General features: G+C 40.6%; 1 protein-coding gene across 2 annotated transcripts in view; it reads right to left on the reverse strand.

The window, feature by feature from the left end:
• Nucleotides 1-5,113: 5,113 nt before the first annotated feature.
• The window catches only part of LOC137250313 (heat shock protein beta-1), an 83,609-nt gene continuing 70,794 nt past the window's right edge, over nucleotides 5,114-17,928 (reverse strand). For both annotated transcript variants that reach the window (XM_067782892.1, XM_067782893.1), the window contains one exon: nucleotides 5,114-5,857. In XM_067782892.1, the coding sequence (XP_067638993.1) occupies nucleotides 5,663-5,857 (195 nt within the window). In that variant the 3' untranslated portion in view covers nucleotides 5,114-5,662. The remainder of the gene's footprint in view (nucleotides 5,858-17,928) is intronic.

Here is a 17,928-nt window from a genome sequence, read left to right on the forward strand (position 1 = left end):
AGGCATTTATCCTGGCGTCCTGCTACATGGACCATGCTGCGGAGGTTCCACCGATGGAGTGCAAAAGGCTAGTACAGGAGGAAGGGCGCAAATGGCGGTTGGTCATAGGCGCAGATGCAAATGTGCACCACAATGCGTGGGGAGGAGCAGATACGAACGAGAGAGGCGAATCTCTGTTTTGTTACATCCTGCAAACCAATTTGCAGATAGCCAACAGGGGAAATGTTCCTACATACATTGGTCCAACATCCAGCAATGTTCTGGATATTACATTGAGCTCCGAGCGTGATCCTTCTCCGACCATGCGTATATCAGCTTCAGCATCCCCCTAAAGAGGGTAGAGAAGGAAGGAACCTTTAGAAACCCTAGGTCAACGAACTGGACTAAATTCCAGAAACATATAGAAACAAAACTGGGACAACCCAAAGATGTTGCTAATGTAGAGGAACTGGAGGAGTCGAATGAATTCCTAACAAGGACGCTTATGACTGCGTATAACAAAGCTTGCCCTCTAAGAAGATTCAGAGGAAAAGCAAAGCCGCCATTGTGGAGCAATGAAATGAGTCTTCTAAGAAGACAGGTAAAATAAATGTTTAAGCTCGCAAATACCGCGGAAAGCGAAGTGTGTCGGGACGAGTACAGGGATCTACAAGCGTGAAATTACCAGGGCGAAGAGAAACTCATGGAAAAGTTTGTGTACGGACATAGAGTGCTCCAGCGAAACAGCACGGTTGAAAAAAGTCCTAGCAAAGGGAAACATAGTCCAGGGAATAATAAAGAAAGAGAACGGGGAATGGTAACGTAATAGTGAGGAATCCCTTGAGGTGCTTCTCGATACACATTTCCCACTGGGAGACGGTTTAGAAGAGCCAGCAGACATCACTCACACTTCGATCACGGAGCTAGTAGTGCCGGGCTTGGTGACCGATACCAAGATCGAATGGGCAGTGAAAACGTTTTCTAAGTTTAAATCGCCGGACCCAGATGGTATATTCCCGGCTCAGGCAATCCGATGAGGGACCCGTAAAACTTACGGCTTACGCAGATGACGTTGCAATTGTCATAAGTGGAAAGTGCCTTCTTAGTTCTTTGATGGATCGGGCGCTTCGGGATATTCATACCTGGGCATCTAATGTCGGGTTGAAAGTCAATGCGGAGAAGACGGATATGGTCTTGTTTACAAAGAGGTACAAGGTCCCAAATTGGACCAGGCCTAAGTTAGGAGGGGTGACCTTACAGGAGAAACCTTGCACAAAATATCTAGGAATCATCCTAGACAGTAAGCTTTCATTGAAGCTCAAAGTGGAGGAGAGGGTCAAGAAGGCCTCAACGGCACTCTATGCATGTAAAAGAATGCTGGGGTGTACGTGGGGCCTATCGCCCTCTCTTTCTCATTGGGTTTTTACAGCGATTGTAAGCCCTATTCTATACTATGGAGTTCTTGTTTGGTGGAAAGCCACACAAAAAACAACATACCTCAAAAAATTAGAGGGGGGTATGCAGACTATCGATGCTTAGCATTACGGGAGCCCTGAAAACAACCCCGATGGCTGCACTGTATGCCATTCTGCACATCCCACCTGTAAACCTGGGGCCCTATTCGCTAACTGTGAGTTTTAAAGCGTACACAAGAAATTGTGTAAACTTTGAAATTCTGATTCTGTAAAGCAAAACTGTGAACAAAAAAACTCAGTGATAAAAACTTCGTGAGTTTTCTTGGCAGCCAGTGTACACTATTCTGACATTCAAAACTCATACGCACTGTTGCAGAATGACTTTTTTGTTTTCATGGCGCTTGATGAATATTTTCTCACTGACATATGGCTTTTACATTCAGCGCTCATTCAGCAAAACAATGTACACAATAATTTACAGAATCGCATGAAAATTTAAAGTGTAAATTGTGTGTGCAAATGAGTTTTCAATGAGTGTACATTTTTCTTTTTTTCACAGTTACGCAATTGACCCCCTGGTAGCAAAGAACAAAGCGTTAACGACCGCAACCAGGCTCGGTGCTTCGGGGCAGCTTGAGCGCCGACCATATGGCCATAGTAGTATAGCGTCATCAATCACAAGACGAACTGACTACATGATTCCCTATCTGCGCTTCGAGGGAGATCTTAAGGCCACAATAGAGGTGGATGGTTGGCGCAAGGGTGCGCAAATCGCGGACGAGGCGATACATGTGTACACCGATGGTTCCAAAGTAGTGGAAGGAGTAGGGTCTGCGGTATACTGCGCTGATCCGGAAATAAGCAGATCCTACAGGCTGCCGGATTACTGTAGCGTTTTCCAAGCGGAAATATTAGCCGTAACCAAAGCAGTAGAAACCTTGGAAGAGAAAAGCTTAAGCTGCAACCGTGTTAACTTTAATATTGACAGTCAAGCAGCAATTAAGGCAATAATCTCGCATAGCACAGCATCTAAATGCGTGTTAGAGTGTAAGCAGTCTCTGGAGAGAATCGGGACAGGGAGAAGCAGGGTCCCAGGGTATATGTGAATAGATGGGAATGAAAAAGCGGACGAACTAGCTAAAAAGGGCGCACCCCTTGAAGCTTGCGCCGTAGATGTCCCAATTAGATTGGGCGAGATTAAGCGAATGCGAGAGGTGCACATGATCGACCAAGCGGGAAAGGCGTGGGTCCAAGCGCGGGGCTGTAAAGTGTCGAAGATTATGTGTAGGTCTTACAACCTTAGACTAACACAGTTGCTTCTATCATTAAAAAGAGAGGACTGTAGACTCATGACGGGTATTCTGACTGGACACTGCCTTCTGGCGTCACATGCCTTTAAATTAGGCTTGGTTAGTGATAGCAGATGTAGGAAGTGCGGGTGGGAGAAGGAAACGATCGAGCACGTTCTGTGCTCGTGCCCTGCACTTGCCAGGCTAAGACTCCAGCTATTAGGAGTGATACAGCTGTCAAATCTAGAAGCAGCAAGTGGCTTAAGTCCTAGGAAGCTTCTAGTATTTGCCAAGAGGACGGAGTTATTTTATAACATAGGTCTTGGTTTTTGATAGGGTTTTTTAGTGTGGTCGTTAAAACAAACTTCTGGTAACACTACGGACTCAATCAGTCTATGTGAGGTCCTCATGGATCGGCCAGTTCAACCTACCTTACTATGGGGTCCTTGTTTGGTGTACAGCCACGTATATAAAAAAACTAGAGGGAGTATGTAGATTATCAATGATTGCCAACGGGAGCTCTAAAGACTACCCCGACAGCAGCATTACCTGCCGTTCTACACATCGCGCCTACAGCCCTTATGGCCAAAAATAGGGAGATAGCCACTGCAACAAGGCTTAAAGCGGAGTCATTGGTGCCGTTTGTCGTATCGCTGTAGTCGAATCCCTAACGTAACCCTATACGATACATTGTGATCGATTAATGGTGCGTTAACCAAAGTTATTAAATTCACCAACTCAAATATTTTTAGGTTATGGATATGGCCAAAAACCAATTGGTTGGCTACGATACGGTTACGACCTTAGCGTTACGATATGGCACCAATAATCGATTACATGTATTCCGATAAGGTTGGTCGAATCAGCTGTTATAAGGTTACCGATACGGTTACCGATAACGCACCAATGTCTGCAGCTTTAGGGCCTCGGGCAGCTCGAGTGAAGGCCGTATGACTACAGCAGTAAAGCGCCATCTAAACTCGGGCAAACGGAATATATGATACCGTTCCTAAGCTTCGAAAGAGATATGGGGGCCACAATTGAGCCGGAGGGTTGGCGCCAGGGTGCAGAAATGGCGGAACCGTTTGTTCCAAATTAACGGAAGGGGTCGGGTCTGCTGCTTACTGTGTCTATCCAGAAATAAGTAGATCTTACAAGCTGCCAGATTACTGCAGCGTCTTTCAGGCGGATATTATAGCTGAGAAGAAAGCAGCTGAAATTGTCCTGGAATGCAAAGAAGCATTGGAAAAACTTCGCTCGGGCCGGACCGTACATCTGTACTGGCTTCCCGGTCATAAAGAGATAGAGGGTAACAAAAAGGCCGATGAGTTGGCAAAGAAGGGTGCAGCACTCGCGGAGTCGACGGTAAACGGCGCAATCCGTTTGGGGGAAATGAAATGGAGACAGGAGTTGCATATGATCCATCAAGCAGAAAAGGCGTGGACAGAAATCTGAGGCTGCAAAACTTCTAATATCATGTGCAAATCCTACCAGTCTCGAGATAGCTTTTAAGCTAGGTCCTATAAAACTAATAGTGTTTGCCAAGAGGGCCGAGTTATTTTCTAACATAAATCCTGGCACCTGATTGGGGTTCTTACGTTTGGTCGTGAAACAAATGCTGGTAACACTAGAGAAATATTCGGTCTACGTGAGGTCTTTATTGACCGGGCAGTTCAACCTAACCTAACCTTTTGTTTTCAACTTTAACGAAAATAAATGATTTTGTTGAGTTATTTTTGCGCTTTAACGAAACGAAATAAATTTGAATATATTTTTAAGCATCTCTGGATGGGAGTACAAGGCCAAGGCATGGGAACCCCAACGAATAAATTCTGTTGAAGCTGTTGAGATAAGATGGAGATAGAAAGTGTTGAACATTTCGTATGCAGATGTCCGGCTCTAGCCAGAGCACGCATTTAATGTCTGAAGAAGCACTTAATCGGCTGTTTAGCGGACCTTGGTTCAGTTGAAATTGAAGGCATCCTGCGCTACGTTAGACGTGCAAATTGATTAAACTTTTTGCGTATATAAAAGGTCATTAGCTCTTTCAGTGGTATCACAATGGGCCATCTGGCCTAAGTGTGCACAGCGGCCTTGCTGGGGAGCAGCAATCATTGATTGTATGCCCGTCATTTGCAATCAATTCAGATGCGCAATCAAATACGATGATTCCAAACATCAAAACAGTAATAAGATGGTTCCAATCAAGGAGGTAGCGCAAACGTGATTGCAATCACTGACATCCTAATGATTGTAGATTGGAATTTTTTACAATAGCCATAAATACGATCAAATCTTATTTAAAACTAATATGATTGTAATACTTATTGTATTTTGTGATTACGATAAAATTTGATTGCAATCATTCACAGCTCTGACAACTAAACAAACGAAATTTAAATTGGTAGTAAAAATAAAATAAAACAAAAATTATTTTGGTTTTCATGTGTAGTTTAATAGCAATTTAAATACAAAAAAAGTTTTGGTTTTTCGCTTCATTAATTTTTCCATTTCATCGGCTGATGAAACATAAGAGGTACATACATATATATATATATATATATAAGTTTACATACATACATACCATGTACTGTATGAGTTCTTTATTATCATGTTCTTTCTTTTTTCTGTGAGAATTCTATCATACATTGTAGTACAGAAGAAAAGCATATTTAAAACAACGTAAAAATGAGGGGGAAAATTATAATTTCTGAGAAAAATTAATTTACATATAGTTAAAAGATTTTTTAATAGTTAAAAATTAATTAAGTCCGAATGATATTTGCAGCCAAACTCAAAAATATTTATAGCTCTGCTGTTTTTAAGATATCATTCGGGCTTCATAAACAACTGCGTTTCAGCCGCTTTCACTCCTTCTTTTGTTCTTTGTTGTTGTTGTTAAAAAATTGTTGTTCTTGATTGCTTGTTTGCGGCAGTTGTTGCAAAAAATTTCGTTGTTTTTGTTTTTTCTTTATTAATTTACTTATGTGCAATGGGAATCATGGTTTCGCCAGCTGTAATTGCGGGCAGTGGTGCTTCAACAGTTAAAACGCCATCCTTGCTGAGCGATGAGCGGATTGATTCCGGATTGACGCCCTTCGGCAAGAGGAACTCACGGTTATATTCCCTGTAAACGCTCTTGGTGTCAGATTTCTCTTCATGCTTAGCGTGCACCTGTGTAATGAAGAGAAAAAAGGGAAAATAAATGATAAGTGAAAGTTCGAACAATTGTGGAGCATTAGACATTGGAACAATTTTAGCAATGCAGTCAGTTAGTTGTTAAAAATTGGTTTGTAATTCTTGTTTTTATAAGTCTGTTTATCAGCAAGTTTGTAATGTTTCCTCCATCAAGATTCTTGAAGACGTTGTACTGATATTTTTGAGCCGATCACTTTATTGGCGGCAGCGGCGTAGGATCCACAGTATACCGGCGGCGCGCCGGCGTACTTACTCTAAATAACTTCATTTTCTTACTTGAAAAAGTAATATTTACGAATGGTTTTGTTGTTACATATGAATTTAGGGAAATCGACGTTTCGGCCATTTCGCGCCTCCCACGGAAATCGGTTCTACTGCAGTGATCCGGGGTTTTTACCAGGACTAACGGCTGATACTTCAATGTAACGCGTCTCAACTTCTCGCGGATCGTTCAAAAAATTGCATCAAAGGAGTAGCTCCTTGCGGAATGATTGTCTTTTTTCACTTACTCCAAGGAGCCTTTGTACCTAACCCCGGTTCTAGAGACTGGTACTGCTGCGTCTGCCGAAAAAATACATGATCTTTGATTTAATTGTCTATTCACTTATTTTAATCGTAAGTTTAATGTGTTTGAGTTCGAATCTCACTCGGGGTGAATATATTTTCTAATTAAAAAAAGAAGATATTTGAAGAGATTTTTAGCAGGGTCGAAATAGTTATAATATCAGCCAGTCTGTTTAATTCTTTTCAGTTTTTCCATTATTATAAAAATACAATGATTTAAGAAGAGAAATGTATCAAATTCATTAAATCAACGAATGAAAAAAATACAAATACTTAAAACGGTCACACTTTTGTCTGTATGTCTCGTGAAAGGCATAATTTCACCGAAGGAGATGTTTTAGGCTAACTCTGAAGACTTTGTAGACGCAATTTCTTTAAATCATTTGTGGCTCTTGCTGTTTACGCCCAAAGGCCAATTACCGCCGCTACTAATGGTGTCTTAATAGTCATGATTCTCATGGCACCAACTATTAGCATTATTGCTGGCCTATTGTTGATGGCGCCAAAGGGCGTCAACAGTTTTTTTTGACTCTTTTTAAGAGCTACGATTTCCGAAGTTCGAATTGTTGCGACTCCGACCACCAGTCGCTACCGCATCTCCTGGCCTTCATCCCCTATGCCAGATTAGTTCCTATAGGACTGCAACATCGAATTCATTTCGTCGACGTCACTTTTCTAGAAGCTCTAGGTGAAGCTACGAAGGCTTTCTGGCTGATGTTTTTTTTTTCGCTCCATGCTGCCGAGCTACATAGCCCCCAATAGACTATTCGTATCACCAGAGAAACATCTTGAAACTTTAAGAAGTATTTATTCGGCCAAGGATGCCGCCCTCGAAATCATAAGTCTACGTGTAGATATATAATTGCGTAACTCATGGGTAAAAATCGTATAAACCTCGGCACTCTACATAATTTCAATTGTACAAGTCGGCACTGTACTTCTTTATGCTAAAACTATATGCGACCAGACGTTTGTACTCGAAACATTGATTTCAATAGTCTCCGTTAAACGAAAACGATATTTTAAAGTGAAAGACGACCAATTTTAAGTTGAAAGATGTTAAATATATGTGACTACATATTCACATTTGTAATAGGAGCCGTAACGTGTAGGTGATATTTAAACATGGTTTGGATAGGCTATAACCATGACGATATCCAAGGGACTAGTTGGGGATAAGGCCGCCAACTTTACGAAATGCCAAACCGGGAGACTTGGGTTTTGGTAATGATCAAGTGTGAAAATCGAAACTAACATTTCAGTCGCTATTTTATAGTTTCGCAAATAAACAACAGAGGCTTGAATATAAGTAAGTCCAAGTTATTTTTCAAACCCTTCTCATACGTATATCTTTAACTTACATAAGTATGTAAGAATCATTTCAAATGCAAAATGCTTCCAAATGCGTATTTAATAATAAAAAAACAATTAATCTTTCCATGTCAACTGAACCTTCTAAGGGATTTTACATCACCGATTTCGCTTATTCTTTTAGCCAATCGGGATATAGAATTTTTGAGAAAATCGGCACCTTTTCTGGATAACTTGTTTTTTAATAGGGCAAAATTAAAACATGTTCGACTTAGGTCGTTTTTTTCTTCAATTCATTGCTCTTTATTATTTTTATGTGAGTAAAATTAGTATTAAATTAAATATATAACTTTTCTTCAAATGCTTTGCTTTAATAACTAGTTGAAATCGATGCAAAATACGATGGTATGTTGAGCTGCTAGAAAAAGGATTCTTATAACTGACAGTGATGCTCGTCCGTTTTTACCTTTTTCGACCATATCGGACCAATTTCTGACATGAACAAACGACCTAGACAGTATAAAGTATAGTAACGTATGTATATCTCTAGTGGGAATCAGCCACGATTGTGCTAAAGATTTTTTTTTTATGAGGTATGAATTTAGTTTCCTTAGTAAAATTTAATATTTGTATTTAAAAGCCTTTAAAATTGCTATGTAGAAGTGGGAAATAAGAATAATTTCTTTGGATTTTTTCCAAAAAATACAAAAGTAAAATGTGTTTCGAGGATAACTAATAAGCTAATAGTAACATTATCATTTGATTAAAAGATTTCAGGCAGGAAGTAGGAAAGCATGGAGAAAAGAAAACAAGGAGCACCAAAGATCTACGAACGTTTGATGGCAGACAATTTTTAGTGAATTAGAGAGGATAATTAGAGGTACATAAAAATCGACGAAACAATTTTATCCATTTTCAATTCGACGAAATTAAAATCGTGGCCCTGCAGTCGGCATACGGCGCCAAATGAACACGTGAATAATGTCGAACTTGGCCCAAAATGTTCCCAAAGAGTGACTTTTTCTGTTCTGCCGGGAAGCCACACAAGTAAGTTGATGGAAGATGGATTCATCAGCTACCGAAAAGTTGACATAACAGAAACTCTCGACCGAAGCAATGTTCCAATATCTTATAAACAAATTTAAATTAATATACCCGATGATGGGATATCTACGAAATTACAGATGTAAAATGAATGTAATCTTTGAAATACATAATAATATTAAAAATACATATACGTACATATACAAACATGGCGGAGTGCCAAAAAATACAAAAGTACTAATACTTTTAAAGTCATATTTGTTTCGAGTAATTGCCAAACAAATTTAACAGTCAAAACCTCTGCCGTCATACGAATACGAAATATAAAGAATTAGATCGAAGAATACAGAATTCCTAGCAAACGTATGGTTTGATGCTGTAGATTTGTTGGTATATTTTTGATTAAAAGATTATGTGTATGTATTTTGTCTTCGACACAACGGCGCCGACCATGAATCATTTTTCAAAAAATAGCCTCATTCAAGCACTTATAGGATATAACGAGTATGTAGTGTATTAAGCATAATCTCTTGGCAACGATTTGAAAAAAGGGAACCCTTTTTTAAAACAAATTTATAGGGTATTCGTTAAATCGAATAAACGATTACGCACGTTTGCATGGTTTGAAAATCAATTAGAAAATATAAGATCTCGTAGCAACGGCTGTCACTTATCGAATAGTGAATGTTGGATTAGGATGAACTGACCCGTCCCTAAGAACTGTACATTGACTGAATTGTGAAAGTGACTTAAATTTCAACATTTTTGTATATTTTCATTATGGTATTTTTAAAATTCGAAGTTATTTTCTAGGCGACTGCTCGACTAGTTCATAATCAAAATCTCCAATAATGACAATGGAACACTCTTTTTTTCATTTAATGTAAAGAGTGAAATAAAACTTAAGCAATACTCATCGTATTTTGCAACTTGATTTCAAAATATTAGTACTAACGTAGCTTATACTCTTATGTGCTGTATATATATTGTTACGAATATTAGCAAAACTAAGGAGTGCTGCCAGCTCTAAGCCGATCTAAGCAGTGACGTGAATGCACATCAATAATTCAATCATTATGTATCTACATAAACGAATAAATAATTGCGTCTACACATATGTACACATTCCGACGAGCAACATTTACATACAAGGCAGCAAGAGATGAGATGTCACACACCGATGAATTTACTTATACGCTTATGTGTGTGCGGGAGACTGTAAACTACAAACACATGCATATACCTTATCTGAGTTGTCACAAGAGAGAGCAATAATTCGTGCACGTAGTTGTGGCTGGCGATTTTGTAGCCGAAACAACTAGTAACTTCTGGAAATCGAAGAGCCTAGAAGTATGCAGCGTAAACTATAAAAGCGGCGCCAGCGAGTAAGAAGTAATTCAGTTTGATTTGAATTGTCAAGCAGTTACGAGTAAGACGATATCTAGCGAGCAATAGCACTATTATTTTGAAAGTCAGTTTCCTTTAAGATATCAGTTTGGTTATTAAGCTATTCGTTGCACAGTTTGAGTGTTATTGTGAAGTACTTAATAAAGGCCATTTTTCCATCATTCAATATTGGAGTTATTTATTCAACAGTTTAGTGATTCGAACTTAGCAGAGGATTGCAAGTAAGAGGAATTGCAAGTAAAATTCGTTACAATTGGTGTCAGAAGTGGGATTGTTGAATAAATTGCAAAGGACAACAAGGACATGGCAAAGTTCAGTGAATTGAAGATCCAGCAACTAAAGAAGGAGTTGGAAGCCCGTGGGATGAATACAAGCGGCGTTAAACTCGAACTTCAGGCACGGCTACGAGAGGCAATGGAAGCAGAAGGAATTGATGTGGACGAGTATGTTTTTTATCCTGATGAGGACGAGACAACAACAAAAATTGAAGAGAAAAATGAAACACCGCAGACAATGGCGAACACAGACCTGAACATGATATTGGTTGCAATATCGGCACAAATGTCCGAAATGTCATCACAAATATCTACCAACATGTCATCACAATTGGAAGAACAGAAAACGTATATGTCATCACAGATGGAATCCCAAGAGACACGAATAACATCGAAGATTGAAGCACAAGAAACGCGAATGTCAGAAATGTCGACACAGATTACATCCAAGATGGAGACACAATTGGAAGAACAGAAGACATATTTGGCATCTCAACTGGAAGCGCAAGAGGCACGTATATCTGAAATGTCGGCACAAATTTCGGAACAGGTATCAGCGCAGCTCTTTGTGAAACTGGAAGAGCAGGATGCAAAAATTTTACAACTCGAGGACAAAATTGATGCCGAAATAGAAGCGTTAAAAGGTCGTATGGAGCAGTTACAACTAAACCGCCCAGCTGTTTCAGCGAGTAATCCAAAGGTAAAGACACCATCCTTTGACGGTTCTGTTCCTTTTCAGGTCTTTAAGCTACAGTTTGAGAAGACCGCAGCAGTGAACCAATGGAATGCTGAAGATAAAGTTGCAGCTCTGTTCGTGGCACTGAAAGGGCCTGCCGCGGAAATCTTACAGACCATCCCAGAGTACGAGCGGAACCACTACGAAACATTGATGAGCGCTTTAGAGAGACGTTACGGAAGCGAGCATAGGAAACAGATATTCCAAATTGAGTTGCAAAACCGCTACCAAAAAGCAAATGAAACATTGCAGGAGTTTGCTTCAGATATTGAAAGATTGGCTCATCTTGCAAATGCGGACGCACCCGTGGAATACACTGAAAGGGTAAAAATCCAGAGTTTCATAAATGGCATACGGGACGTGGAAATGAAGCGAGCTACATACGCAAACCCAAAGCTGACATTTTCTGAAACGGTATCACATGCATTGACTCAGGAAACGGCCTCACTATTGAGTAAACCAGCATACAAAGCTCATCGTGTAGAAGTGGAAAGACCAGATTGGGTAGACACTATTTTGGAAGCACTGAAGGGATCACAACAGAAAAATGCCGGAGTTATTAAATGTTTCAAGTGCGGCAACCCAGGTCATATTGCACGACAATGCAGCAGCGGTCCCAATAGCTCCAACAATGTGGGTGGTCGTAAACGCAGAGCAGAAGGTGATGAGCAAATATCCAAGACCACTCAATCGTTAAACTAAATCGAGTCAGCCGCAAGGGGCGACAGCTGGCTCCCGCAATTGAATGCCCCATAATCTCTATCTCGCAGATTGGAAGAAGATCGAGCAACCTTACTGTTGGAGGACATGTGGACGGAAAGGAACGGTTATTGACTGTAGATACGGGTGCATCTCATTCCATCATTCGAGCGGATTTAGTCAACAAAAAGATAAGACCATTGCTTGGAGCAAGATTACGTACAGCCACGGGAGAGGACACCCAGGTAATTGGAGAAGTAGAATGTGAAGTCGCAATTGGGAACGTCATGGTAGTACACAATTTTATAGTGGCAGAAATTGTTGATGAAATCATAATTGGAGTGGACTTCTTAATCGACCAGGGCATCAAGATCGACATGCAAAGCAAGACGATGCGATATAAAAACATGGATGTACCACTTAATTTCGGCTACGAGAGAGGCTACAGCAGTAAACGAGTGCTGGTGGAAGAGAGTCAGCAAATACCACCAAAATCCGAAGCAGTCATCTGGGCAAAGGTTGATGGAGATTGTGGGACAAACAAATTGTGGGTTGTCGAAGCAGCAAACAAATCAGCACTAAACATACTTGTAGGAAAAACCCTGGCTATGACAAAACAAGATGGACGTATTCCGGTAAGAGTACTCAATGAGTTCAAGTCACCACTCAAACTGACTAAAGGAGCTATTTTGGGAAGATGCCAAGAGGCTGAAGTGGTTATTAACTGTGAACAGCTCCAGGAACACGTTTCAGCTAGTAATACTGATCTTTCAAATGACATCACGGCATGGATGCAGGGACTAGAGGAAGCATATCAGAGTAAGGCAAAACAACTGCTCCTAAAGTACGCGAACATATTTGACCAGGATGATTCTAAACCAGGCCGCACCAACGTTGTGAAACATCAAATTGACACTGGAGATGCGAGACCGATCCGTCAAGCTCCACGTAGTGTTCCACTGGCGAAGCGGGAAGTTGTGAGTCAAATCATTCAAGAAATGAACGACAGCGGCGTCATCGAACCATCAGCTAGTCCATGGAGCTCACCGGTAGTACTTGTAAAAAAAAAGGATGGAAAAATGAGGTTTTGCGTGGACTACCGGAAGTTGAATGATGTAACGAAAAAGGATAGCTACCCATTGCCAAGAATTGACGACACTCTGGACTCGCTATCTGGTACGAAATGGTTTTCCACGCTGGACTTGAAAAGCGGCTACTGGCAAGTGGAGGTGAAGGAGGAAGATAAAGAGAAAACAGCCTTCAGTGTCGGTGATGGTCTTTGGCAATTTACAGTGATGCCTTTTGGACTTTGTAATGCACCAGCTACTTTTGAGAGACTCATGGACCAGGTACTGAAAGGACTACATTGGAAAACATGCTTGGTGTACCTGGACGACATCATCGTATTGGGCAAGAACTTTGATGAACATCTTAAGAACTTGGAGGAAGTTTTCCAGAGAATAGCTGGCGCTGGTCTGAAGTTAAGTCCCAAAAAGTGTGCGCTGTTTAAAAAGGAAGTCAATTATTTGGGTCACAAGGTAACGACAGAGGGCATCTGCACTGCGAACGAAAAAATAGAGGCTGTACAGGATTGGCCAAGACCACAGAATCTACATGAATTAAGAAGTTTTCTTGGGCTGTGCACATATTACCGCCGATTTGTACCAAATTTTTCCAGCGTAGCCCATAGCCTCCATGAGCTTACAAGAAAAAACAAAGCTTTTGAATGGAAGAAGGAGCAAGAAGTGGCTTTCCAAACATTGAAGGAGCGTTTGTGCACTGCCCCAATGTTAGCATATCCGATTCCAGGAGCAACATTTATTCTAGATACAGATGCAAGTGGATATGCTATAGGAGGCGTTTTATCACAACTGGTCGATGGACAGGAGAAGGTAGTTGCATATTACAGCCGTTCGATTGGGAAACCAGAGAGGAACTACTGTGTTACGCGGAGAGAGCTGTTGGCATTGGTAGAGTGCATTAAACATTTTCACAAATACCTCTACGGCCAGCGATTCCATGTCAGGACAGATCACGCAGCATTGAAATGGCTTCTGCAGTTCCGTAATCCGGAAGGACAATTGGCACGGTGGATCGAGCGACTTCAAAGCTATGACTTTTCCATTGAGCATCGAAAAGGTAGTACCCATGGAAATGCCGATGCAATGTCACGAAGGCCATGTAGTTTGGAATGCAAGCACTGTTCAAAGGCCGAGGCTAAAGAAGACATTATAGATGTCCGGCTAATGACTATAACGTGTACGGATGAATGGGACAAGGAACAACTAAGAAAGTGTCAGCTAGAAGATACAGATCTGTCACATGTTATGCAAGGGCTCGAACGAAACGAAAGACCAAGCAGAGAGGATATGTCAGCAGAGAGTCCCATTGCGAAGTCATATTGGGCACAGTGGAACAGTTTGGAATTGATATCCGGTTGCTTGCATCGAGTATGGGAGAGTGAGGATGGTCAGTGCAAGAAGAAACTTATAGTTGTTCCCAGAAAGAGGATTCCTGACGTGCTCAGCGAGTTGCACAATGGTCCAAGTGGAGGCCATCTTGGAATCACGAAGACACTCGAGAAAATTAAGCAGAGATTCTATTGGGTTGGTTGCCGTCAGTCGGTCACCGAGTGGATTGCCAATTGCGAGGTATGCAACAGAGCGAAAGGGCCCAAAACCCGAAGTCGTGGCCAGATGAAGCAGTATATTTCAGGTGCACCATTTGAAAGGATCGCCATGGATGTCGCAGGTCCATTTCCTACTAGCAACCGCGGAAACAAATACGTACTGGTGGTTATGGATTATTTCAGTAAATGGCCAGAGGTATACCCAATCCCAAACCAAGAAGCAGAAACAGTAGCAGAAGTGGTTAAAAACGAATGGGTTGCAAGGTATGGTGTACCAATGGAGTTACATTCTGACCAAGGCAGGAATTTTGAATCAGCTGTGTTCCAAGAACTGTGCAAGAAGTTGGGCATTCGAAAAACACGGACAACTGCATTGCATCCTCAGTCCGATGGTATGGTGGAACGTTTCAATAGAACATTGGAGGAGCATTTAAGGAAAGTAGTCGACAAGTACCATAAGGACTGGGATACACACATATCATTATTCTTGATGGCCTACCGATCGGCAGTACATGACACAACGGGCCAAACTCCCGCAAAGGTAATTTTTGGCAATGACCTTCGACTGCCAGCTGATTTGAAGTATGGGATAGATGCCGATGCGGAGAGGAATGTCAAGAAATCCACTGATGTCTTAGAAGAAGAGCTGAGAGAGATACACGATCTGGTAAGGCAACGAGCAAAGATTATGAGTGACAAGATGAAAGCGAGGTACGATAAAGCAATTAATTCGGAAGGGTTTCAGGAAGGAGATTTGGTGCTGCTATACAACCCACAACGAAAAAAAGGTTTGTCCCCGAAATTGCAGTGTAACTGGGAAGGCCCATACAAAGTTGTAAAACGGATCAACGATGTAGTGTACCGCATACAAACCACTACCAAACCACGAACCAAAATGAAAGTGGTTCATTTGGAGAGATTAGCAGCGTTTAGATCGAGAGATTTGTCTGATCGGGACGATCAGACTTAGGTGGAGGGCAGTGTTACGAATATTAGCAAAACTAAGGAGTGCTGCCAGCTCTAAGCCGATCTAAGCAGTGACGTGAATGCACATCAATAATTCAATCATTATGTATCTACATAAACGAATAAATAATTGCGTCTACACATATGTACACATTCCGACGAGCAACATTTACATACAAGGCAGCAAGAGATGAGATGTCACACACCGATGAATTTACTTATACGCTTATGTGTGTGCGGGAGACTGTAAACTACAAACACATGCATATACCTTATCTGAGTTGTCACAAGAGAGAGCAATAATTCGTGCACGTAGTTGTGGCTGGCGATTTTGTAGCCGAAACAACTAGTAACTTCTGGAAATCGAAGAGCCTAGAAGTATGCAGCGTAAACTATAAAAGCGGCGCCAGCGAGTAAGAAGTAATTCAGTTTGATTTGAATTGTCAAGCAGTTACGAGTAAGACGATATCTAGCGAGCAATAGCACTATTATTTTGAAAGTCAGTTTCCTTTAAGATATCAGTTTGGTTATTAAGCTATTCGTTGCACAGTTTGAGTGTTATTGTGAAGTACTTAATAAAGGCCATTTTTCCATCATTCAATATTGGAGTTATTTATTCAACAGTTTAGTGATTCGAACTTAGCAGAGGATTGCAAGTAAGAGGAATTGCAAGTAAAATTCGTTACAATATAAATTAAATATTTGAAAATTTGAATTGAAGAACAAAAAAAAAAAAAAACACTTGAAATTTGTTCTAAATAACTTGTTCAACAAAAAATAAAACAAACACTTTTGACGAAATGTCAGTGCTGAGGTGACTAACGCCTACGCAATATAAACGCAGGGTGAAACCGAGTGGAAAGTACTTGCAAGAAGTTTTGGTATTCTTAAGTAACGTTATCGTACCAATGCAACATCTTTCAGGTTTAACTAATAACAGCAGGCAGCTTGGAATTCTTCATTCGCCTCAATTTATCGTTTGACAGTGAAGCAGCGACCAGGTATTGGAGATCAATTAATGGGGAACGCCACCAAACCGTCCGAAACGAACCAGTTGGTGAACGACGCTCCTCAACATTGGCTTGTGATTGATTTTCTTGAGACAGCGAATGCCAGATGTACAATGTAATTCAGACATGTGGTGTCTAGGCAAACTTCGCTACCACTTTCTTGGTACTTTTCTGGAAGATTATTGTTTGAATAGATGTTTTTTTAAATATTCATTTGCACCATTTCAAAAACCTATAAAGCATATAGATTGGATCTTGATCGCGTTTTAAAATTATCCGATTTTTCACAAATTACTCTAGCTGTAACCGTTTCTGATTAATTTGATTTTGAGACAACATTTTCCTATTTCCTTCTTTATGCTGTAAATAAGATAATACAGTGTTACAAAAAGGACTGAAGCGAAAATACCTGAGAAGTCGTAACATTTCTCTAGTAGATCTCGAAGATCTAAGAATGACTCCATACAAGATTTTGCCGGACACCCCTAAAAACGTGAGTTACGGGCAAAAAACCGGGTTTTCGTACCTTTGGACGCTTGCGAGCCTTTAGCTTTATAGGCTATAACATGATTTTTAGTTTCACTCCAGATCGTGTAAAACCGAGATCAACTAGGAAAACAACACAACTGAACATTTTCCCAACGAACAAGATTTTTTTCACTTTTTTTCGGGTTTTGTCAACTTTGGTGCTCTCTGTGTGCACTAATTTATAAGAAGACTATATTAACCCTGCATTGCATCATAACTGGAAATTAATTATGAGTTTAATAAGTATTCGCTTTCTTATACATACATATATGCTAAAACTGACAGTTCGAAAACGCTCTATCTCAGAATATTTCACAAAAACTTCCTATCGGAATTCTGTCCATTTGTTTCATACAATTTCTATCTCACGTCATAATAGCTGTGTTTTTTTACGTCTATACACGTTTACGCTTAAACTTTATATGGACTGCTAAGCGTTAAACTTTATCTTCTCTTCTGAAATTGCTGCGCAAAAAATTAGTACTCCTAAATTTCAATACGCATTATACACAATTATTCATCGCAACCGATGCAGCTATAGCTTATACATAGCAGAGATATACGCCGCCGATAAACGCCGCCGCCGCCGCCGATTTTTGTCGTTTTTGGCACGCCGCCGCCGAATGTCAAAAATATCGGCGCGGCGGCGGCGGCGGCGTCCGTGGCGTTACTATATTTTCTACTCGTTTAAGACTGTTTAGGCCATTTATTGTTCATGTCGAAAATTGGTCGAATATGAGCTAAAGTGGTATCAACGGATACGCATCACTGCCAGTTATAAGAAACTAATTGCGAAATTTAACTCTTTCTAACTGTTTAAAAGTTATTTTAAAAAACGGGTGCTTTCGATGTCAGCTTAAGACGGACTTTGCATCACC

Source organism: Eurosta solidaginis, chromosome 4 (genome assembly GCF_040869045.1).
Source record: "Eurosta solidaginis isolate ZX-2024a chromosome 4, ASM4086904v1, whole genome shotgun sequence".
Classification (NCBI taxonomy): domain Eukaryota; kingdom Metazoa; phylum Arthropoda; class Insecta; order Diptera; family Tephritidae; genus Eurosta; species Eurosta solidaginis.